Source organism: Grus americana, chromosome 1 (assembly GCF_028858705.1).
Source record: "Grus americana isolate bGruAme1 chromosome 1, bGruAme1.mat, whole genome shotgun sequence".
NCBI classification, from domain to species: Eukaryota; Metazoa; Chordata; class Aves; order Gruiformes; family Gruidae; genus Grus; species Grus americana.
Window position 1 is genome coordinate 4496709 of NC_072852.1, and position 24740 is coordinate 4521448.

At 42.9% G+C, this 24740-nt stretch overlaps 1 protein-coding gene across 5 annotated transcripts in view; it reads right to left on the reverse strand.

Moving 5' to 3' along the window:
* Positions 1–1179: 1179 nt before the first annotated feature.
* The window catches only part of PRKCQ (protein kinase C theta), a 63745-nt gene continuing 40184 nt past the window's right edge, over positions 1180–24740 (reverse strand). For all 5 annotated transcript variants that reach the window (XM_054822898.1, XM_054822879.1, XM_054822887.1 and 2 more), the window contains 6 exons: positions 17404–17495; positions 14990–15052; positions 11201–11339; positions 7396–7584; positions 4763–4891; positions 1180–3435 (listed from right to left, as the gene is read on the reverse strand). In XM_054822898.1, the coding sequence (XP_054678873.1) occupies positions 3280–3435; positions 4763–4891; positions 7396–7584; positions 11201–11339; positions 14990–15052; positions 17404–17495 (768 nt within the window). In that variant the 3' untranslated portion in view covers positions 1180–3279. The remainder of the gene's footprint in view (positions 3436–4762; positions 4892–7395; positions 7585–11200; positions 11340–14989; positions 15053–17403; positions 17496–24740) is intronic.

Consider the following 24740-nt stretch of genomic DNA (forward strand, 5'->3'; position numbering starts at 1 on the left):
GTTTAGTTTGGTGAATGCCAACAAGTAGGAATTTGTGCATCTGTTGAGTAAAGCAGCAAGACTGGGGAGGGAGCAGTTGGGTGGTGAGAACTCCCAAAACTTGAGCTGAAGCAGGTGGTGCCAGAGATCAGACCCTGATGTTTGCAGGTGCTATGCTCCTACAGCAGTGCTGTGATGCCATGGGGCTCCTGAACAGGACTGGGCCTTCAGCGAATGAATAACTAAACCTGGTAAGCCCCATCTACTATGCCATAAAATGAACATTTTACGGAGGAGGGGAGAGAAAAAAAAAAAAGAAAGAATAAAAGACAAGATGGGTCTGGAGGTGCCAGGTTTAGCCAAGGCAAAGGAGCATCTCTGAGTACCTGGGCTCATGCTCATTTCCGTGCGGGTGTTTGGCTTTCAACTCTCACCAGCTCCTATCTCTCAATCGCAGCCACCACAGGAAAACGCTTGCTGCTTACCACGTCACTCTTCGCACACCACAGGCACAGCTGGGAGGGTTTTCAGGCTGTGACACTGGTGAGACACAAGGCATGCACGTTCGTGGTGGCTCGTACCCACCTCTCCGTATGTCCCTCCCCCCATCCTCAATGGGTTTACTGCGTTTGTAAGCTGAAGACTCCTCGCAGAGAGAAGCAGGCATTTCTTGTGGTTTGCATCAAAAGCCCTACAGTAAGCCTAACACCGTGTCTGCTCTAGCAGTTACTCAAATGTGCTCTTTTACAAGTCACTCTTACGTTTGGCTGCTTTAGCTACATGGGACCACAGCTGGAGTGCAGAGCCCTGCCTCTGGTCAGAGAGGTGTTAAACCCTGTTGCTCTTCAGACACTTAACCACAAGAGGTGATTCAGCACCCTGCTTCCTTAGTCTACGCTCTTGGGGTGTCCCTGCATTGGTGTCAAGCACAAACCACTGTGTCGTTGCAAAGAAAACATCTGTAACAGTCACTTAGGGTGGGATACTGCTAAGCTTCAAAGGCTTTGAAATGTAATCTCTAGTCTGGATCAGGCCATCCAGACCCCATCCATAGCATGTGGACAGAGTCAGGCCCTTGCAGGACCTGGCTGATCCAGCCTCATTCAGTTGTTAAAGGAAGGTGACCTGAATTGCTCTCTGATAGTAACGACCTCTCCACATCTGGGTCTGCAACCCCTTTGAGATACCAGATGCCATTTACAGCTGTGTCATCTTCCGGTAATGAAAAGGAACGTTTTGCTCTCTTCTTAGATACCTTTGCACAGCACCAAATCTGCGTTTTAGATACTGATCTGTGGAGTAGTTGCAGTTGTTCAAATGCTTGCTGATTATGTGTATTTATGGGTTGAAATTCCCGTGGGGAACATCTCCCAGAAAGTGCAGAGCCATTTTAATGGCTTTTCTAAGCACCTCTGTTCTTTGTCCCTATTTAATCACTTCAATGCCCCTTTTCCAATTGTACACAACATTTTATTAAACTGTACAAACAGCACTGGCATTTAAAAAATTCATGTTAACCATTCTAATTAAACGTGATGACCAGCTGCACAAACTGTGAGCACAGATGCCCCCTGCGTTTCATACAGCACGAACAAGGATTTCATGAGAGTCAGTGGACTGAAACCTTTTTCCGGACACTCTGCTTTTCTTGTTGACCTTACGCACTTCTGCTCTTGGTCCTGCAGGATTCGGTGCCTGCCGTCACTGCCAGCAGTATCCCACCACTGCCTGCAAGGTTGCATTCATCCTGTTGGAAGGTCCGAGTTGACAGCCTGGTCCAGCAGAGCCAGAAAGGCACCTCTGAAGGGAATCTGATTTTGGGATGACTGACCTTCTACAGCTTCTCTTCTCCATGGACTGGAAGGGTTGATGCAATGAAACTCCAAATGTATACAGTTCAATTAAAGCCTAACACCAACTTGGGTGACTGCCTAAGTCTAAGCTGTAACAGAATCTTCTATTTGGGCTTTGACTTAATTTTGACCTGGTATTTAACCGCTGTCTCAATGACAATCAGTAACCGAGTGGTTCTACATCTCTTCAACCTCAGAAAACAGTGCATCGTTATTTAAAAGGATCCCATGATGAAAGGATCACAGAAAAGATTTTTTTTTTAACCCATCTACATTTCCACAGACTGCAGAGGGATAGAGCACACAGAAAAATGTCAGAAGGAGAAAGAGACTACCACCCTCACCCAGTGTGCTCTCCTGCCCTGTGACCGCTGGGTGCAGCTTGTTGACCTATGTCTGCAATGCATGCCAAAGAGTTGGGACATCATTTAGAGCAACAGAAAGTACATCAGCCTTTCCAAAGACTGATTACTACCTCTCAAGCAAAATATGACAATGCTGTGACTGGAAGGTCAGTTTTATGAAGCTTAAACAATGGTTTGAGGAACCTCTTCCACCTTTCTCATGCAGTTTTCGGATAAAACTCCAGAAAGCCCAGTCCAGATTTTGCTCTGAGACCGGCATGTGCGAGGACAGTTAAAGCTTTAGAACAGGGGTTCTTGAGGCTTTCTGCTGGACTGCAACTTCCCATCCTTCCTGCTCAAGTACGAAGTGTAAACCACTGTTTTTCTGTACTGATCTTGACACTTGCCTAAGTCTAGGCAACGATCTTCCTTTGGGGTTGAGTCCTTAGCTCCAGGACCTCTGATTGAGATGTTTGAATGCTGGAATGAGCACCTGCAAAGTTTCTTTGTCCCATTGGAACAAAATTGAATCCTAACACCTGTGAACATTATTTTTAAAGTGTGTAGGGAGTTAAATTACTTCTTCAAAACTCCTGTGCACACATGCACAATTCTATACATGTACAAGTGGAGGTTACCAAAGAACCCAGCCTGAAGTCTTCCCAGATGCCCTCAGGCTTTGAGCAAACCACTTGTCCTTCAGAAGAAGGTGAGCCTAGGTGAGAATTGTAGAAATGGGCACTGACATCACCAGAAACTCAAATATACTTGTTTTTTTTCCTTACAGAGAAACCCGGTGGCTGTGTGTACAAGTAGTGGGGAACAGGTTTTGGCACCTCCTCATTTTCAGATGCTCTCAACTTCAAGAACGTTGGGAAAAGAGAGAAGAGAGACCAAAAGATACCATGAAGAAACTTCATCATTAGTGAAGAGTGGCTGGCATCTGCTGCAGACTGGAATAAGCTGGAAGCCTTCAGGCATGGTAAAAACTCTCACTGAGGTGTTTTTTCTGGTGGGTTCTTGATAAAAATAGCCATGCACGGTCTTCAGTTAACAAAGTGTTACTCAAACCATTACAGACAATTCCTTCAGTAAGGCAGATCTCAGGAAAATATTTTCTCCATTTTAGGGTTCACAAAAGAAAAGTTGCTGAACATATTTTGGTCCATGCTGTTAATCAGTGCTCTGTCAGCACAGGACAGTCTAGGTTTTTCATTTAGAAATTCCTTGTCGAAGTTGCTACAGTCACTCGGAGATTTCTTCAAGAAAAGGAAAAAAAAAGATTGATGTCAAACCACTAATATTCAGATCTTGATTACAACGGTACTGGCCCTGTCAGGCTGCTTCTTATGGGATCAGCTCAACTAGTTGGGAACAAGCTCAGTGGAGCCAGGGAACCCATAATGCATTTGCTCTTGGCCTTTTGCACAATGATTAGTTACTCCAGCCCAAACAATGCACAGTAACGTGTCAAAATGCAGTGAACTGCTGTCTGAGCTCTTAATATCCAGCAGCCAGTGCTAATCACTTGCTTATTACTATCCTGTTGAAGTAGTAATAGGACTAAATATTACATAGAAGGCACTGAGCCTGTGATTCATTAATTCTGCCAGGCAGGGATGTTACAGCTGTGTAACACGGACCCATCAGTTAAATAAGACTTGTGAAGGACTGTAAAATGAAAGTATTATACACTTGTCATATTAAATTATATTATTATTAATAGGATTTTAATAGCTTAATAGGACTGTTAATTGATAGTCAGGAACATCTGACTTAGCTGACTACCTGGTTACCTGAACTGCTTTTCCTTCTTTACCTTCTGCAGGGCAATGAAAGATAATTCCTACAGAATGGGCTGTACTTGTGTGGTTAAGGAAATATGTTTTAAGTGGCATCCAGACCCCTGCTATGGTAACTGAGAAAGTGATGAGCAATTTATGGTTTCTCAGGTCTGGGCATGCCAGACCTGGGCTTATAGCCATCAGAAAGGAGCAGTCATCATGACCAAGCCAGGTAGACCAGCCAACAGAGGTACATAGTTCACAATTATCTTCCCAATGACTGGATGCTGTGGCATATCCAAACTGCAGATAGTTTCAGCTGCTTGTGTCTGATGTACACAACATACCAGACAGCCTGTGAACAATTCAGTCTGCATTTGGACATCTACGTAAGAGTCAGCACTTTCCATTCTGACTGCCCAAGACCAAGGTACTCCATCTACTTTCAGACAGAGAGCCCACATGTGCAGAGCAACTCCAGAAGATAACCCTGAAAGTTTGAGGGCATTTTGAAAGCCTTAACTTGGTGCCTAAAACTGTTATTTCCAGTGTGAAGCAGACATTTATCCACCATATAATGCTGACTCCGTGAATCTAAACAGGATTTGAAGACTCTGACATTAAAGACTCATGTCTGAAGATTTTGGAAAGTGCCCCTAAATAAATGGGTTTATAACATTACTGTGGATCCTGGCTTTGGTTTATTGCTAGCTTGTGCTGGAGGGTTTAAATATTTGGGGAATGAATCATTCAGGAAAGAAAGACATGAGATGGGTGGAATTGAAAGAAGATGCATTCTTACCACTCTTGGTTTGAAAGGAGGCTCCATCCTTCTTTCTTCTAAAGCCTCCCAGTTTATTTCCCGGAAAAAGGCATGCTGGCGGATGTTCCCTTTTGCTCCCAGTCTCCTCTCAGGTTCTCTCACAAAAAGCTAGAATGTTGAAGAAAGAGAAATACCTTAGTCTTTTATCAATAGCAGTGAATTCATTAGGACAGTCCTACCAGATAGGGCCTCAGACTTCAAACTCAAGCATGGTTGGTGAGAGTGTGAAGACTCTTCTAACTTACTAAATTTCTGACTGGGGAACAAGTTTGGATTCTTAGCCTAACATGCCCAAACTGAGAGACCTTGGCCATATTTTTCCTTTGCAGGAGAAAGAGGATAAATTTGCTTCAGCGGCAACAACATACGTGTCTGAGCATACAAATATGCAACTACAGAGGTGAAATATCTGGATCACACTTACAAGCTTCTGTCTGGACAATTTCTTGCTATCAGAAAAATTTTTAGGGCTAAAATATAAGTTGTGAAAATACTAGTCTGGCCTATGTGGGGTTGCATTCGCCTCCTATACTGTTGGACCCTTTATAATTAATGGAAAAAATCAGTCATCTTAGGTGCCAATCATCTGACCTCCTTTACACACTTAAAGATGAGATAAAAGACACCCTGGAGGTGCTTGTTTCTTTCCCCTGACTAGCTTAGATGCTGACAACTGTCTGCTTTGTCAAAAGACTTCCAATTCAGATAGCTTGTGCTTGCTGCACACTGCAGGCTACAACTCCTGCGGATGAATAATTCTGCTGAAGGTAGGAAAAAGCCAGAACTAGGGGCATATCTTTTCACCATCAGCTACGTGCAGGTCTGAGCCCACACTTCAGTTTAATGTAAACATAGCCTGTTTTCTCATAGATGTTTTTATGGTGATGCAGGAGCCATTTGGCTCTAGAAGCAGCTGAAGTGTTTCTGGGGGAGAGTTTCAGGAGCGCTAAACAATTTGGGGCTCCTCTCAATGTCCGTGAGCAGGATGTAGTGCTGAAATATTGCTGTAATGGTGGTTGTGAATAGTTTAAAATTTATCTTTACGTCTGCAGTAAAATGTTGGGAGCCTCCAGGCCAGCTAGCCCATATAGCGCCTGATCCTAGATCCCTCTGAAGTCAACGGAGAGGAATAGTGGCAACACTTGATAGCAGGTGACCTGAATACAGCCGATCTGTCCTACTTCAGAGGTAAGGGCAAAGTTTCAAAAGCACTTTACTGTTGGAGGTCATCTCAAAATGGACTTGGGTTACATATGGTAGAAGTTTCTTGTTACTCTATTTGGCCAACAGGTACAATAGATACCACTCAGCAAAGAACAAATATAAATATCTAAAGCCAAAAGTGGCAGCAAAAAAATCTGAGGTATGGACACTGAGGGCCTGTTTGAAAAAAAAACAGGCATTGGATTTTGGTGAAAAAAACTCCTGAAGTCTCCTACAGACAACTTATTACACAGCAGTGCAGATTCCATAGGTTAAATTCTATGCTGATAAGACGGGCATTAACCAGGGCGGAATATGTAATTATCCAGAGTCAGTGACAATGATTACACAGATGCTAAAATCTCCTGTACTCCAATTTTTTTTTGTAGTGGAATACTGTATATTGCCCTGTCACCTTGTAAATGCAAAAGTAAAGGTGGGGACTGTAGGACAAATATGACCAAAATCTAGGGATGAACAAGTTACCTCACATCAGCTGAGCCATAATAACCCTCTGTACATGTTCTCTCATCATGCTCCCTCTTGAGGTAAAATGCCTTAGCTCAGATCATGTTCAAAGTCAGTCCGAAGCTTGACTGAGGGGAGGTAACTTATTAGACGAGCTGTGACTTCATTGAATTTTTATCTTGCAACTCTAGAATAATTTGCATCCCAAGCCAGAAAGGTTACAAGGCTGAATGGCATGGGGCTGAGAAGGAGGCAATGAAAAAATCAGTGTATTAATGGAAGAGAACCTAAAAGATGAGGAGGATGCCCATTAGAGGGAAACAGAAGAGTGCTCCACTCAGAAAGCACACTATACATTGCTATGTAGGAGATACAAAGGGCCAAAAATTTAGATGACATGGTGCTGCTAGCTTGAGTAGCTCTGTCACTTCAGGACACAAAGCTCAGGCTTTGTTTTTCCAGCTCTTTAGCTCAGTGCAAAGATGCAAAATAGCTTCTACTGAAAATCAAGCTGAACACCAAAGCAATCTACCCTAGATGTCCTCATATCTCCGAGGCACAAGAACGACTTCAAAGTCATAATTTTCAAGGATGTCAATGTAACCCTTACTTTGAAGCCTGGCAGAATATCTTTTCTGGGAGTTAACATGCCTTGTACCTTAGGGATTGCTCTGCAAAGAAACCGATCTCTGCTGGTAGCTCATACCCTGCGATCCTACTTACTGGATGTGAGCAGCCATCATCACAACTCAGGAGAAAGAAGACACAAAGATGGCCTTACGACTTAGGTCAGGTGTGCTTTGAGGTCCACAGACAAGAAAGTGACTCTCTATGGTCCTATCACACTAAACTTGCTTTTCTAAACAACAGATGAAGATGCACAAATCAAATATGACAGTTCTGGCAAGAAAGACTTTCATTCAATGTGTGGTAATTTTTACCTTCACCAAAATGTCCTTTGCATCCTTGTCAAGCCAGCGAGGGTAGAATGGGTTATCCATACGGATAGACTGGAAAAGCTCTTCTTCATCTTGGCCATGGAAAGGAGATTGGCCAATAAGCATCTCATACAGGAGGACGCCAAAGGACCACCAGTCAACAGAGGTGTTGTACTTCTGCCCCAGCAATATCTGCCCAGAGAGAGGAGTGACAAAGACAGACGTAAAATGTCTGACATCAGTATTTCAACTTCAGAAGGATGGCCAGACCCTGACTTTTCAACAGCCACTTTGCACTGAGCAGGACGGTTGAGGTACTTCCCCCTGCCTGCAGCATTATCATTAGCTCCCTTTGTAGTCAAGGAAGAGAATTAGTCTCATTTTAGACATCCAGTTAAATATCTACCTGCTGTAAAATACAACCCCCTATCTGTCTCCGTTGGTTATCAAGGAGCCTAGATAACTTGCTCCAATATAGATATTTACATTTTAGGTGTCTAAAGGTACACGTGATGGCTATGATGTCTAGGATCCTTATCAGGATTTTAGAGCTGGAGAGGAGAATATTTACAATCTTTACTCCTAAGGCACAATCTTTACTCTTGACCCTACAGCTTGCTTGCAGTGTGACCCTCTATATTATTGCTATGGTGTAGGCACCCATGGCAAGCCCTGGAGATGGCTTAACACCAGTGAAAACAACTATCCAGATCAGTACATATGAAACTGCTGATAGTTGAAAAATTATGATTTAGAGAGGTGATCTTTACTGCTGGCTTTGAGGTACAGTAGAAGCGGGTGAGTAATTTCTTTACTGTTTTCATATCTTGTCTTCATTGCTTGCAAATTGCCACTTGGGTCCAGATTCATCTTATTACCTGAAAGTTATGTGTCTTATTAATTCAGTTATCTAGAATCTCTCTATAGTCAATGGAGGGAAAATAGTGATTTAACTGACTTACACACCTAAGATAGGAAGGGATGACTTGTCTTCTGGGATGCTTGTCCTCCTACAACATTATAAAGTGCCATCTAATGTTTCATTTTAAAATGAATTTTCTTACATTAGGTGAGAAGTATCCCCCTCTGATGTACCTGTGGTAGCTAGCAAAGCAAGACCCTAATATCAGAAGTCTAAACCCAAGCTGATGTAGTGTGCTCATGACTAACATATCTGTCTCCAAAAATGCAAAAAGAGGTGACACAAAAAGGACGAAAAAAAAGCTATTTGAATATAAAACAATATATATGATGTGTGTCGCTCAGAGACAAAAAAAAAAAATAAAAGGAATGAGCAAGACTCCCTAATATATTCCTTCTGGATCACTTATAAACAAAATCATCCCAACCTTTCCTTTTGAAAAGACACATTATTTTTGTAGGGCTGTACCTTTTAAAGTGTAAAATAGCTGGAAATTGAAATTAAATGTTTTATGGCAGTCAAAGAAAAGATTTATTAGCTTTGCAATTCTCTGGAAAAGATAAATGAACTCGGCAATTTCATTTCAGGTTAAGTCTTTTTTTTTTTTTTTTGGTCAAATATTTTTTGAAATAAAAAAAAATTGCTCATCTACTGACCCAAAGCCCCCTTATTTGCACGGCTGTAGCCAAGGTGCTGGGCCTGTAACAAATTACAGTGCTAGCAGCTGCACTGAAATACTGACAAAACGTCCAGTGCTCCTGCCTCTGGCGGGAGAAATGATCCATAAACTCTAGCAGTGCCTTCAATTTAGAGGTAAAATGTTTTATATGCATTCGTTGAATCTGTAAAATAAATGATGGTGCAGAAATAAAACTCTGAGCTATTTAATCTTTCTCTTTTCTATGAAGTAAAATCACACATAATGGATTATCACTTGGCGCTCTTTTTTTTTTTAGGATCAGAAAATAGCAAATTTTTTACAATAAAAGCATATTGAAGTGGAATAAAAGCCAATTGCAGCTTGATTGCAGAGCACATTTACACCTGTTCTTAGGCAATACAAACCCAACTGATTTAAAGAGACCAGGCCTTGTGTCAGCAGTGGTGTAACCTAGATCAGAATCGAGCCCTTGGTGCACAGTAAAAGATCAATGAATTATAGTGGAGGGGAAAAAACCCAAAGCTTTAAAAGCTGTTTGGAAAGTACCAATATCCATCATGGAAACACTAAAATCAGGAAATGGCATCTTGAAAGTCAAATAAATGGATTTCAGAGTTATGTTGGACATGATGCATGGATGACTCGTAGGTTCTTGTCTGAGCTGAAAAATGTTTTCTTTGGCCCCAATTTGCCACCTAATTAATCAAAGACTCTCCATAGTAAGATCTATCATTGTGTGAAGTTACCAGGTTAAGAGAACTTTCTCTTTTCTGGAGGGATCTAGTCCAAAATATCTAAATTTACTAGAAAAACAAAAAAAGAACAAGTTTCTGTCTGGGAAAAAAGTGGAAAGAAATAAGGGGAAGGGCAAAGAATCTCACTATGGGCAAGCTGGAGTCTGGTGTGTATGACCACCCAGTTTTACTGCATGGGCACATGGAGGCCAAGTTCAGCTTTTCTCCACCAAGTATCAGTAGATAGCTGCAGAAAGGGAAGAGGAACTGTTGGTGTGTTTTTGCATGGAGCTTGGAGACTGTCTCCATGCAAGCCCCAGCCTTCCTGAGTCAAGGGGACAGAACAGGACCTTAAAACAAGCTACAAGCTCTGCCTTGCCCTTGTCAGCTCAAGCACAGGTTGGCCCTGCTATAACTCTATCAACTCTAGTTTGAGAGCCACCTTCACCAGGAGGCAACTTGTGGAGGCATGTTCTCCAGGGATGGATTCATGCAGCGACATGAGGTGCTCTGGCACCGTGCACAGCCAAAGCAGAGAAGCAGGTAGTCCAGAGCCCAGAGTTAGCAGGTCGGTCCCAGCTGTCCTCCAGACAGCAACACCTCTCCTCTGACTGCTGCCATTTAGAAGGGAAAAATTAGGATGTGTGACCATTCTCATGTTAATTTCTCCATCCCTTTTAGAAAAAGCTATTGGTTGTTTTTTATCTAGACAGACCTTCAAGACTGCTCAGTTTTAAGGTTATGCCTCTGATGGAAGAGCCTTTTCAGAGCACATAGTGCCTTACTCAGCTCTGGCAGGATGCTCGTGATGCAAGCTGTGTTTACAGCCAGCTAAGAACCTGTCTAAGAGAGAAGTCCAAGCTTATGGGTGCTATCCCTATTCAAACATCAGAGCGTATCCCAGAGGGAAGGTGAACCCCAATCTCTCCTTTATTGTGGACACAGCCTCTCTTCTTTATCAAAAAGGTGGTTAATCAGTGAGGAGGGAGAATCAGCTCAAGGTGGGCATTTTGTCCCACCTTTCTCTATTTTCTCTCTTAGGTTGTGATGAACATCATCCCTTAGAAGTGCCCATAGCTCCCTACTAGTGATCAAGGAGCCTGTACAGCCACGGAAGCCTACTGTTAGCTAGCTGGGGAACATGCTTCCCATTCCTCATGCTGTTTCTGTCCCTGAATTGTAGGACCTACCTCTTGGAGCTTCTTCTGTCATGGCCCAACCTGGATTTCCATTAAGCATTCTGTTTCTTGGATAAACTAAGCAACACTTGCTTCCCAGGCCCATATGCACAAATATGAGTTAACCACAAAAATATGCAATGCCAGACAGCAACGCAGACTCTGAGTCAAACTGGAATCCAGTTTCTAGCCTGGAACTGCTCAAAAGCAGGTTATTACTCTTTGCACCCTCCACCACTGACCAACAGTCATGTCTTAAGACACGTTCTGTGTCACACAACAGCTTGCTGACTTCCCTGGATCCCACACCTACCTCAGGAGCGATATAGTCAGGAGTCCCACAGAAAGTACTTGTCTTCGCATCTCCAAACATGTTCTCCTTGCACATCCCAAAGTCAGCAATTTTGATGTGCCCCTCATTGTCCAAGAGGACGTTGTCTAGCTTCAAGTCTCTGTGGAGGAAGAGAAGAAAACCCCTCCTTTAAAGTGTTACAGAGTCACAAAAGTTATTTTAGCAGGGTACAGTTATTAATTTGCTACCTGCCTCTATGTAGCGCCTACATGTTGCAATTACAAAGGAAGACTGAGGGCTGAATGAGGAGCTGCCTTCTTGGACTTCAATACCCCTCCTCCTCATTCCTCCTGTCCCAGCACTGATTCATTTGCTGGAGAAGACTTTACGCAAGACATCTTCTAAAAGCTGCCTCCTTCAGGGATGCAGAATAGTGAAGCTGAAAGGGCTTTGCTGGTGCTTCTGCCCTAACACAGCCTAGAGAAGGTGAGCAAGAAGGGACCAGCTAATGTTCACTTTCCCCTTCCCTGCGAGTCAGTACTCTCTCTGAAGCTGCTGACAGATGTCCCTCCCAGTGCAGGCTCTGCAAATGTTGGAAGAGGTAAGCACCCGCAAGCCCTTCATGGCTTGCAGAGGGTCAGAATAATCCCAGACATCAGCAGAACACCCACCACCTTTTCACTGCTGGGCTGCACTATCTGAGAACCTGGGGATTTACAAAGCCCTTCACAAATAGGTGTCAGGATGTTGTCAGAGGTTTCAGGCTCTGAGCTACTGTGGGAAGCAAAGAGCCCAGAGAGAGAAAAAAAAAAACAAACCCAAGAAACGCACAGAGAAGGAAATAAAAGCAAGTGAGCTGATGAATCATGCCCATTGACAGAGAACAAAGAGGTCCCCACGTGGGAACAACCTCTGAAAGGAAAGAAAAGCATATAAAGAAAGAAAAAAAAAAAGCAGAAAGAAAGGAACGCTAGTATGACTTCTATGTTAAATTTTTAGTATCTTACCTAAAAGTTTTGTTTTTCATTGAAATAATGACTCAAGGAGATATTTGGATCAGCGATGCTGCACTTCACCTGGGATATAGGTAGAATTTGGGTTACCTGGTCTCAGAGCACCCACATTCCTGCACTGCCTATCCTGTGCTATTGCCGCTCCTTCTCAGGGCTCTCAAAGCGTCCAGACACAACATTTGCTTGTGCCCACAGCAGAGGAGACAATTGGTCTTTTCCAACTTCTGCTGATTCACAGCCTACGCACATTTTCCACATCTCAGGCAAGAGTGCTAACCATGAGGCTGCTATATAGCTACCCTCCCAGTGACAACTGTTTTACAATGTGGGGTTTGGTTTTTTTTTTTTTTTCAGAAATGGCTTTGACTCCCTCAAAGAAGGTAATTTCCCATGCATGATGCTCCTGAGATGATCGTCTACAATTGCAGGAAAGATGGCTGTTCAGCCTCCCTCTGTGCAAAGCTCCTCGTCTTGCTTTGGCCAGGTCCCAATCAGGGTGGGGGACCTTGTAGTGTCTACACATTAAATCGTTGTCATGGGGCACTTGTTCGTTGCTGCTAGAATATGGCCCAAGAAAAAGTGGGAGTCATCAATCAAAAAGAAATATAGAGACAACCGAGGCATTTGCTTTCCAAGTGGCAGACACTCATGTTGTCACAATTTCCAGCTGGAATGACTTATTTTAGTTACACCATTGAGATCAATCTCTGGCTGCAAGCACTGCTTTTATTCATCTGGTAGATCGAAGCAAAACAAAAAACCCATCACCTACAGTTCGCTTTCATTATTTTGATGAGTCTCAAACTCATTGGCTCCAGGGACTGGAGTTTCTGCCAAAAACGCCTCAGCTCATTCATTAAAATTTAAGCCAACATTTCCAAACGTGGGTGCATGAGACAGAACAGCTGGATTCATTATTCTTACTACATTGCAAGTGATGTAGTTTCAAAAATGATTTCTATTCACTTTCCTAAGTGCTTAGTTAGCTCCGACTGATCTACGGATGGCTGCGCGTTCTCAACTGACCTCATTGTCATTGTCTTCAATGAAAAATAGGAAAAAGGAGTAGGACTGGTTAAATCTTGTCTCTCAAAGCCTGATACCGAAAGGAATGCTGCACCGAGTACTGGGAATGAGCTATTTCTTCCTATCACCATGCTACCCAATGTCTAGTTATCCCAATTTGCCCATGTTTTCCAAGGCTCCAGACTGTAACCCTCTCTCTCCTTTCTTGGGGAAACAGGTCCCGAACCCTGACGCCATTGGTGTAGCAACTCCAAATAAAAATGTGAATTATAAACAAAATTTCAGCATTAACAGTCCTGCCACAAACTGACAATGTCCTGTGGGTATTTTTTATCAACTTTTCTGAGAAGTCTGAGTAAAAATGACAGATATGGCTAAGTGATTTGGGTACTTCAGAAAATGTTTTCCTTCAGTCATCCAGAACAATAATTAGAGCCATAAACTTGCTGAGACCCCAGAGATCATCTTAGCTTAATGCCATTGATATTGATCTCATGTTTGTGCAATCACCATCATTGGTCAATAAAGACTGTAAATGTCTCCCACATGAGTACTAATAATGAATAATAAGGCAAGTTTATATGAACGAAAGCTTGTGTTTTAATGGGAGAGTGGATTGCAAACAAGCCATTCACTTCTAGCATTTGTTCTAATGTTCACACTACATGACAAACATTGAAATAAGCTCATTTTGGTTTCAGCAAACATCATTGCTTTAGTGAGCTTTCTCATTTGTTTGTGACAAGCTATTTGCTTCCTGCTTTTATAGTAGGCTGCAATGTAGTAACTAACTTTTCCCATGAAGATGAGTCGGACTAGAGCTCCCCAGAACTTCAGTTCCTCCTTTTGGCCATGGGAAAACAGACTGTGGTCTGATTTCTGCAGCCCTTCTTGCTCCCATCTTGACTCTGTCATTTTATATAGGTCTGAAGCACACCACTTGTGCATCAGATCAAAGCATCCATGCATAACTTTGAGACTCCTAGGGAAATCAAGTAGAAGCTGGAACGGGCAATTTTGTAGTAGAGGACTTCTCCTCCTTGGGATTTGATAGATTGATGCATTGTGGCCTAAGTTTATACTAGTAATTTTGGGAGAGGACTCTTCTGTCTGACTGCAGCTACCTGCAGCATCCCATCGAGCCCCCATCAGCTCCCTGTAGAGCCTGCTGGTAGAAATGGGCACTTATACACAGTCTAACACATGTTTGATGAACCTAAAAAAGCCAACTCCTCTCTGCTTACTACAAGAAGAACTTGGGTGGCTAGCTCAGATTCATGGTAGTAGGTGAGATGAATCCCATCTCCCTATGGAACTGTACACAGCAGACCTGTTAATAACCCCAAAATTAAGGTAAATCACTGTTTCTCTGGTATTGTTACTTGAGCTGAGCTTGTCACCACTGTCCTAAGGTAACCAGCACAGCAGATATAGCAAATTTCTCATGGCTAGCTTGACCTTATATACCTTCATACTCAGAAAGCTTAAACTGGGAGCCTGTGCTGGGTGCTATATGAATGACTCGGAGTAAATGAATCAAAGGGCTTGTTTTAACATTAACTGAAATAGGACTGAATTCTCAAAAAGGGCTCAAAACTGCCTTTTCTATACTATCGCTTCAAAATAAAACAGCCAGACTCTATAAAAAGGAAATCTGCATAGAAATGCAATACCAGTAAATACATCCAAGCAACAGTCTCTCAGTTACCATTAGTGCTTGCAGGGAAAGCAGAAAAAGTTTAGCATATCGGACACTAAAGAGTAAAATTACCTGTATATTATGCCTTTGGAATGGAGGAACTGGAGCCCGCATATGATTTCAGCAGCATAAAACCTGAGTGACAGAAGGCACAAGTTAGAACGGATGCTTCCCAATGGCGCTTTCAACTACACCCAAAAAAACGTAAACTTTGTCTCCATGGAGGCCAAAAGTTCATTAAGTTCCCAGAAGACTTGGAGTGTCTCCAGAAGGCTTGGGGTAACTGGATTTTATAGGTAACTGATGGATGATGTGAGATTCCCAAAAGCATGACACACAGTTAGCAGCCCATCTCCAACCAGAACCACTTTGTGAAATGATAGGGATTCGGAGCCTACTCATCTTCAGGGATTTGGAAGCCACACTGCATAGCTAGTTGCATTTTCTTTAATAGGTAACTGACTCTGAGAACATGTCCTTCAGTGGCCAAGGATGTCTCCAGATTAACTGTGGAGCAAAAAACCACCTTCTAGCTCCTCCTGCGTACCCTGCCTCTCCTCAAGATATGGTCCCTGTCACAAGGAAGGCAGACCAGGCAGTGTCCGTGCCTCTCCCTTATTTACATATTTAAAGGAAATCAATGAGTCACAGTGATGCACCAGACTGCAAACTGCAAATTACAGTTAATGCCTCAGACCTCAAAAGTGCCGCTATAATTTGCCATGTTCAGTAACTGCTGTGCAAACAGTGGAGTGGTCCCAGTAGTGGGACGGGTAGGTGGGCATCTGGGTTTGAGGACCACAGACAGCCTCCTGGGCTTGTCAGACATATTCATTGCTCAGATTTATGACTTGCTTTTGAAATTTTTCAAAGATATGAGCTAGCTAGCAGCTTGGTGGCCTTTCTCTGGAGTCTTTTTGAGTTTGAGATCTCTGTTCTCAACACATTTCTGCCTAAAGAACACCACCGCGTCCTGCTGCAAAGAGGCAGCATAAGGCTGAAGCACCATTGCACAGTGAAAGTGCTCTTCCAGAAGGGAACGTAACCGCAGGATGATGTGCCCCTCCAGTATTGTACTCTGTTCCCTCAGTCTTCAATGCATTGGCTCTTAATTCTGAACATTCAAATGCTTTTAAAAAAATAATCAAATTAAACACTGATTTAAATGAGAGGGTTTTTTCTTTAATTACTAAAGAAAAATTAATTCCTATAGCGGTTTCAATATTGACTTTCAAAATACCTTTTGCTTGCAGAAGGATTAAAAGCACCTTTCATTTATTCTAATTCTTCTATTTACTTTAATCAAAGCTAAATAATTTTTTAATTCTCTGTTGGTGTATTAATTTTTTGTTTAAATTTACCTTTTGATAGGTTTTATCTCTTTTTTTCTCCCCTTGAACCTTAAAGGGGAAAAGGGAAAATCCCATTACTTCTAACAAACAATGGCTTCACCTCTGATCAGTGGACCAGGAACCTCAGCTTTAGCAGGTCCTGCAGCTTGGCTACAGGCCACCTAGTGTTGTAAAGAACAAGATGTTTGGTTCCACAGATAGCTGAAAATGCATCTGTAGAATTTCTTTGATGATAATAAATCTGGGGTGGAGGCTGGGTCCACGATGTCATTACAGGGGCCTCCAATTATGGGCTGAACAAGGACTCAATGAGTGCAACAAAGAGCAACCCCAAGGCTGCTGTAATTCACAGTAGACATCTGCAGCTTGCATTAAAATGTTCCTCATCCATGGGCCACGTAAATAAGATCTTAGTCATGCTTGGGGATGTTTATAGCTGGTAAGGTCCCAGTTGGATTGAATGGTCCCTTTGGAGACCTTCTCTGTCTGAGGGACTGCAGTCCTGGGAAGGGGACTAATCCAGCAAGCAGGGCAGCCTAAGGGAGAGCTTCCATCCAGCTCGGCTCTCGCCTCTGAACAAATGTTTGTGGGACTATGCTGAGATTAGCACAAAATATGGGAGCCAGATCACAGGCTAGAAGCAGGTCCCTGGTTTGCAGGCTAAAGTATAAGCCTGCAGGCAGATGCAATGCTGACGAGGGTGTAACAGCATCTGTAACACTTCCAGACAGAAATAGCTTCCCTGGTTGACCAAGAATGCAAAGCAAGGTCACGTCTGACTGAAATCAACTGTGCGGATGAGCTCTAAAAAGCCTTCTGTGGGAGGGCAAAGAGGACAGGGAGAGGAAGTGAGTTGCTCCAAGTCCATCACTGAGTCAGGGTGATGACCGGCATGACTGTTTTGTTCAGTTTGGAGAGAGCTGGGATAGAGAGTGATGCTGCTTCCAGCACAAGCATTATCCCCACTCTGCAGCTGGGTAAGGTGCAGAGAGGTCAAACGATTTGCCCAAGGTTTCCTCTGCAGGACAGTAGCAGAGCTTGGAATAAAATTAAGATCCCTGGTGTCTCCAGCTGCTGCCTTTGCTTCTACCATGCGTGTGACCTGCAGGCCAAAAGGTTATAATAACATCTTACGTTGCTCTGGGAAGGTCGAACTTATGACAGCTCTGGATATGGAACATGAGGTCTCCTCCATTGAGGTACTCCATCACGAAAAAGAGGTTTTCCTAGAGAATACGACAAGATAACAATAAGGGGTAGGGCAGGGCGAGATAAAAGTAAAAAAACACCCCACCCAGCCAGCACTCAAAAAGAGGAAGGAAAAGATTACAATGAGGGTTTTGGAAAGAAAGCAGTTTCTTTTTCAGATTCCTCATTTCTCCTATTTGTTCTCTACACCCATACTCACCCTCTCTGTTCTGATCTGTATAAACAGCATTAGCAAACATCGCAAATTCACTTAATAACCAGCTGGTGTCACTGACTTTTAGCAGCAGACCTCAAGGCGCACTAGAAGGGGATGAGGAACTCTGCAGTGCCTGTATAACAGCAGGACAGATGGACAAGCTTCCTGGGGGACTGGTGGAAGAGGCAGAAGTAAATCGCAGGTCTCCTCTGGTTCCCAGCCCTGTGCATTGTCCATCCAGTGGAGTGATCTTAAGCTGGTGTTACCTACATTCCTGCACATCTTTTGTGGAGGCACACAGGTCTGAATTTTTCATGTTATCAGAGACACTTGCCAGATGCAGCGATCTGTTTTAAGCACATGATTGATTTTAAGCTTGAAAGCTGCTCTGTTAAACAAGGCAAGATGTAACTTGCTAGTGGGAAGATTCATGAATTAATCATATTTCTGGATGCCCACTGAGTGTTTGCATGTCATAGAAGACTGGAAAAAGATCCAGTCCTCGTCCCCAGTTGCATGCAACCATCAGCTGTTCTACAAGGGCAGTGGAAAACTCTCCTCCTAGAACACAGGAAGGATGGGGGGAATGTCTGTATTGAATAATGAGCAGAACAGATCACCAAGGTTTCCTTTCCAGTCCTTGATGTGCACCACATTGATCCCCTCGCTGCTTCATGAACCATAAATTCACCACCAGGCCCTCACAGAAGCTGGAGGCTCATTCACACCAATCTCTCCCACATTGAATTGTACCTACAAAGCAGGAGGGGCACCTTTTCCTGGAAGAAGAGTATCTGTGCAATGAGTTATGCTCCCAGTTTAAATTTCTGTTTCGGGAATCTCAGCTTTTGTGCATAAATGCATGAATAAAATAAAATGGTTACGGTATTTTTTTTCTCAAAAGCCTCTGTCTGTTTTGCACACATCTGAAGTTAGTCATCTCCAGGCTATGCTAAAGTTTATGAATATCTTCCCTTTGTCGCCTATTGCCCATCATAATTTTTTTTGGAGAAAACAGAGTTCTTTTCACTTACATTTTGCGCAGTTGAAGGAAGATTTTTATCTATAAAATCTAATGTAAGCATTTCTGGCAGGAAGCCAAGAGCTGGCTATTTAAAAAAAACCCAACAGTGTTTGTTCCTTTCAAATAACAGCTGTCTGCTCTAATTTGTGCAATTTCTTTAGCCAGATCCTGTTAATTACAGTACTCTTATTTAAATGGACGTCTGGCTGGAAACCCCACCTGCCATCCAACAAGCACAGGGCCAGATCTGGCCTCCCAGGGAAAGAATACAAATTTTGCCAATAAACCAAACGGGTGCAGGTTTTCAGTTTGAAGGTCTTGCATCTGTAGAGTTCTGCGCACATAAGTCAGTTTAAGCAGGTGAGAAGAACAAATGGAGATGGGCAATTTAGTATAGAAATGCGTAAATCTTGGAAGCAATGTGAGCTCAGGAGCCCGTTGAGGAAAACACTTGAACAGATGCTCTTTGTGAAGGTACACAGGGAGGTGATGAGGTTTAGCCAACAACAGACCGGCAGCCACATGTATCACACTGGGACAGAAGAAACCTCATGGGTCTTCAGATGGGCCAGATTCAGCTTCAGTGGACTGGGAAGGAGAAAATCCCTGGGTTTCCCTGGATCACCTTATCACACATCTTTAAACATAACTTGAAGTCCATGTTTATTCAGCAGGACAAGCAGTCATGCTCTGCTTGCTCACAGATTTTGAGCAATCAACTGATACAGCTATTTAATTGAACTGGGGGCTCTAACTGGAAACTGGGGACTTTGGCAGCATCCCTCTGCCATCTGAGGAAAGAAAAAGGTGGATGACGTCTCAGATTAATTGGCATCTAAAGATCATTGTATGAACTCTGTTGCTCACCTGTCTAAAACTATGAAGCTGAAGACTACAAACTTGACTTAGGCATGATTAATACTAAAGTTCATGGTCTAAAAGTGCTATAGAGTGGTACATAAACACTATTGAAAAGAAAGATGGCATCACTCTGACTTTTCTGCTCTGAGACTTGGATGTTGCCCTTGCTTCTTACAAAGGTCAGTTGTCTGAAATGGCCCATGGAGAAAAATTGCTTGAGATCAGCCCTAAGTATGTCATTATGCGTAGCAAGATATAACTGAGGAGCAGAAGCTGCAACAAGTCATTGGAGACATCTTCCTAAGCCCAAGATCTACAGAGCCGTAGAATGTGTTAAAAATGGGAAGCAGTAAAACACACACTTGAAACCACCAAAAATTCAACAGTGTGCTAGAGGTTAAAGGGTTAGAATGGCATGGAGGATGTGTTTGCAGACAGGCTCCAACCTACACTTCCTCTTGTCCTGGGAAAGTTATCTAATGGCTCCTGTCGCTACTGCCAGGCTCTGAAGTCCATCAGCACCTGGAGCAGGTGAGAGTGGGTTAAGTGGGCATTTCTCAAGACGTGGCAGCTGGGATGGCCTGACTTTATCATGCCCTTATCCCTTGTGATGGTCCTAGCTCAGGGATGCTAAGCAAACAAACAGGAATGTTGTTCCTGAGTGATGAGACCTACACATCTCTGAAGGAGGCTTGGAACGAGCCCCTCACCTTCCCCTACCTGTCTGCCTTGCAGACAGATGATAGATGACTTGCTGACCCCCTGTGAGAGCATCCTCAGGTAGCAAACACTCAAGTCAAACTGCTGGTCATGGTTCTAGACTTGCACAACAGAAGAGAACAAGTCTGGTCTTACAGGAGAGTTTGGGGCCCTCTTCTACAACCACAGAGGTCAAGGAGGACTAAAGGCATTTCCTGCACTCAGTGATGGACACTGCCCCAGGATAGGTGGCACTAGTTGTCTTGAGGACATCCATATGTTAGCCATTTCCTAGTTCTAGATCATCTTCCAGGGGCCTTCTCCATTGTAACAGAGGGAACATGTCAAACCCCTCTGCAGGAGGACAAAACGATACTCCTACAGCAGACAGAATCATGCAACTTGATGTTGTACAACACACAGACACATAGGGGTGTGCATCCTGCACATAAAGTAACATGGTTCCCTAGTCGACTCAGTCCTGCCAGGTGCTGAAAGACGTGATTACTGCAAGAATTCAATTTCTTGCCCCATCAGTCCCTCGGTGCCAGTGCTGAGCTCTTCTCTGCAGAGCCACCTGCTCTCTCTGCCTCTCCAGGACATGGCAGGGACGGAGTTAAACCAACCTGCTTCTGTTCTGCATGCAACTGTTGTGAGAATGAATAGTCACTATCAGAGATGCTTTCAACTTTATAAACAATGAGTATAAAGCAGGCAGCATTTAAATTGATCTTTTGAAGGTACATCCTATAACAGGCTCTTAAAAGCCTCAAACCAGCTGGAAGCCCTCCAGAGCACTTTTCTGCAGACATTTTCAGATTTGTTTTCTTTGCATTTGAAAGCACTTGCATACATACGAACACACAATTTAACACCATTTACTGAAGAGCAAAAATTCTTCCTCCCAGGGCTTCCAGGAGCATGAATATCAGAATAATTAATGCTGCAGGTCAGTGTGGCTTTACCCTTATTTAGACCAGTTACCTTAGCAAATGGCTCCACATGGAGATGCATATTAAGTGACCTAACCCCACTGCATGCCCATTGAATTTGGCCGTTGCCAAGAGAAAGGTTTGACACTGTGCAATTCCTGCAGCTGATTCTTGGCTCACATTTTCATGCAGCTGAGCCCAGCCCAGTCTGGATGCTCATCCATGCTTTGGATCTGTTTTATTTCATGGGATAGATGGGAGCCAAAGGCTTCTCAGCCCTTCTCCACCACATCACCCACTGAGTGTTGCAGTCCCATCACAGCATCCCATCCAGTGGAAAAGCAATCAATGCATGCACCTCTCATTGTGTATCCTCCCACGAGGAACAGATAATGCAGGGTCACTCCTTGCTAGTAGGTGGCCATAGGACGTATTAACATTGCTATCTGCACCATCTGGGGGCTAACAAAGCCAATTTGTTACAGATTAAAGCAAGCCTAGGTTTAAGTTGTTCTTTGCTTTAAAGACTTTTTTCCCTCTTGTGTAATATCAGTCTATCTTCTGGAGATGGCAGCATTTCTTAGACCTGTCAAATAATTCAGTCTGGTCCCTGATCTCATGATTTATTTTTTGTTCTAATCTTCGCACTGTCAGCATTTTTGACTGCATGTTAAACTGCTCATTTGGGATGCTTAGATTTGTGTGCCCATCTACTTGGTACAAAGCATATGAATATATTTATACACATATATAGAAAAAAAAAAGTATACATAAAGGTGTAGACATGGCTGGCAATAGCTCCTTTCACTTGAGTTCTGGGATTCCAGGACCCATCCTCACAGCTCACAGCAAGCAGAGTACATCACTCACAGTAGTAAACTGAGTTACTCTCAGTACTGTCAGTATTGGGTGGGATTTGGGAAAATGAGTCATTTTCTCAAGGCTGGTTAAAAACTTCTGTGAAAATTTGCAGATAAAAATAAATAAATAAATCACCAGATGAAAACCTAAACAAGAAGTAGTCAAATTCATGAAACATAAATATTTTATCAGCTGAAAAATAGGGGGGAAAAAGTAACATTTTTATTTTAAGAAGTCAGCTTTTTTTCAGGGCGAAGAACTGAGCAGATACATTGCAGACTTTTAGAAATCCCAGGCAAGGCTGTACATATTTTGGGCCCATTTTCCTCAGAGCTGGACAAGAGGAAGACAATTAGAATATGAGTATTTACTATGTTGATCTTCTATCACTTAAAAAAACCCCCATGCTTGTGAGCTGGCCCACGCTTTTTCCTTGCCAATACACTCCACCTGTTCACACCACATGGGCTGACACCAGCTAGAAGTGTCTTGTAAAGACTTCATATTTTTGATGTTATAATTACAGCTGCTCACACCTTCTCTGGCAGAACCTTGTTGAAATCCCAAAGCTCTGCTGAGATGCTGCTATTTCTACTGAACCACATTGAAATTTGGGCCAGGATTGAACGAGACCTTGCCAGTTTTCCAGCCTGTTGGTTGCAAGAGACAAAATCCTCAAAGCCTCCCTAAACTTCCCAATTCTTCCCCAGCTTTCCCATCAGCTGGTTCAAATTTGGCCAACTAGCCTTGAATGTTGTTTCCAAGCTGATGTATCCCCCTCAAAATACTTCTAGGATGGAGACCTAAAAACATTCAAGATCATGTCTCCCAAATGGCCGAACGCCAAGGCTTGGACAAGGGAAAAATCACTGCGTTGTCCTGTACTCTCTTCTTTGGCCTTCCTTCCTGGTCCATGCCAAAACTAGGATGCTGGCTAGAAAGACATCTGATATGACCTCACAGGACACCTCATTCTGTGACCAGCACACCATGGTCCATCCAATACTTTGCTGTGCTTCAGTGGTTCATCATGCTGGAAGTCAAGGCTTGCAACCTCACCTCCCTGCAGAATGACTTCTCCTGCAATGCGTTGCCACCCTGCAGCCACGCTGTGGTCAGAGAGGATCCTGCACTACCTGGGGAGGGCACGTGGACCTGATGCAGGGCTGCTCAGAAGGTCCATGGCACAGCCAGGCAATGGAGCTGAACAGTGAATGGGTGTGAACCACGCATGTTCCAACCCACGCGCTCAGGTCAAACAGTTCAGCCCTGTCCCCCTAACGGCAAGACAAAGATAGAATAAAATTGAAATTGCCCTTGGAAATTTTTGCAGGAATTGCAATTTTCTCCAAAGAGCTATTTTAATGAGAAATATCCTGAAAATACTTATGGAAAACACTTCAGAATCTAAGAATTTTTAAATTAGGATCACACTCCTTATTTACAATCCTTTTCTCCTTCCTGCCAATGTAAGAGATTTTGAAGTCAGTATTAAGCACATTAAAACAACAGAGCATGTGAAAATGGCTCACCACCAGGACTCTGAAAAGATACAACACATTAGTAAAGCAGAAAATAAATGTTTCTGTAGTATTTGCTTTTAAATTGCAATAAAGATTATTTCTCTTTTGGGTTGAGATAATCTTCTGTGTTGCTATTTTGTGCTAACAACCCAAAATGCCTCAAGACTTAATTTGCATTTAGGTAAAGGGTGTGAATAAAAACTTGGTCAATGAAGTAAAGAAACAGTTAGACACAAAAGTGGCTTTCAAAAAGGGAAAGCCTTTTTTTTTTTTAATCACATATCAGTGAAATGCAAAAAGAAGAATAAAACATAAGCACTGGAATGCTAGTCACTGTTTTGGCATTACTAATTTTGTGATTTCATAGAACTATAAACATGTTTTTCCTCCTCTTTATCATAACAGTGTCCCTTTAAATCTAATAAAACAGAATAGCTCTCTGAGCTTGTTGCTAAAATTCACACCATATAATTATGTCAGCTGAATATCTGGATACAAAGATTACTGCAGTAAAATAAAACAGACAAGTTCAAAAACAGATTGGGAAAAAAAACCCCTATGCGTTTGAATTTATTCTCATGTAGCAAAACATGACAAGTATTCTGAGTTTTGAAAGCACTGATCATTCAGCCTCCGCAAGAATAAAAAGGAGCATTAGGAGCCTCGTGCCTACAAAAACCTGTCTGAAGGGCTGTCAAGCTTTATGTATTTCAGCATTCACTGATTACCTGGGTTGAGGCCAGGAAGAAACTCATCCCAGAGCTCAGAGAACTGTCGATATATTATATGACTTTTTTTTCCCTCTGGAGACATGGGGACTATTGAGGTTCTTGTTTCAGTGTAGGAATATTCCTGGTTTTACTGTCCTTTGCAGAGACGCTCAGTACCTGAAGCAGCTCAGAAATCTTGCAAGCCAAAGCATTAGAGATTCCAAGGCATTCATTGACACATGCATTTCTGTTTAAAACTACTTATCCATCCAGTGAGGCATTAAAAAAAAATAATCAATTTTTCAATTGAAAATTCAAGTTTTCAATACTAAAGTCCAGAGAGGGACTACATAGCAGTGCCCTGGCTTCTAAAATGATTGCTCTAAAAGATATTACGACTGAACCACGCTGTCCTTTGAGCCGTGAAAGACTGCCCATGGCTTGTCACAGCTCCCC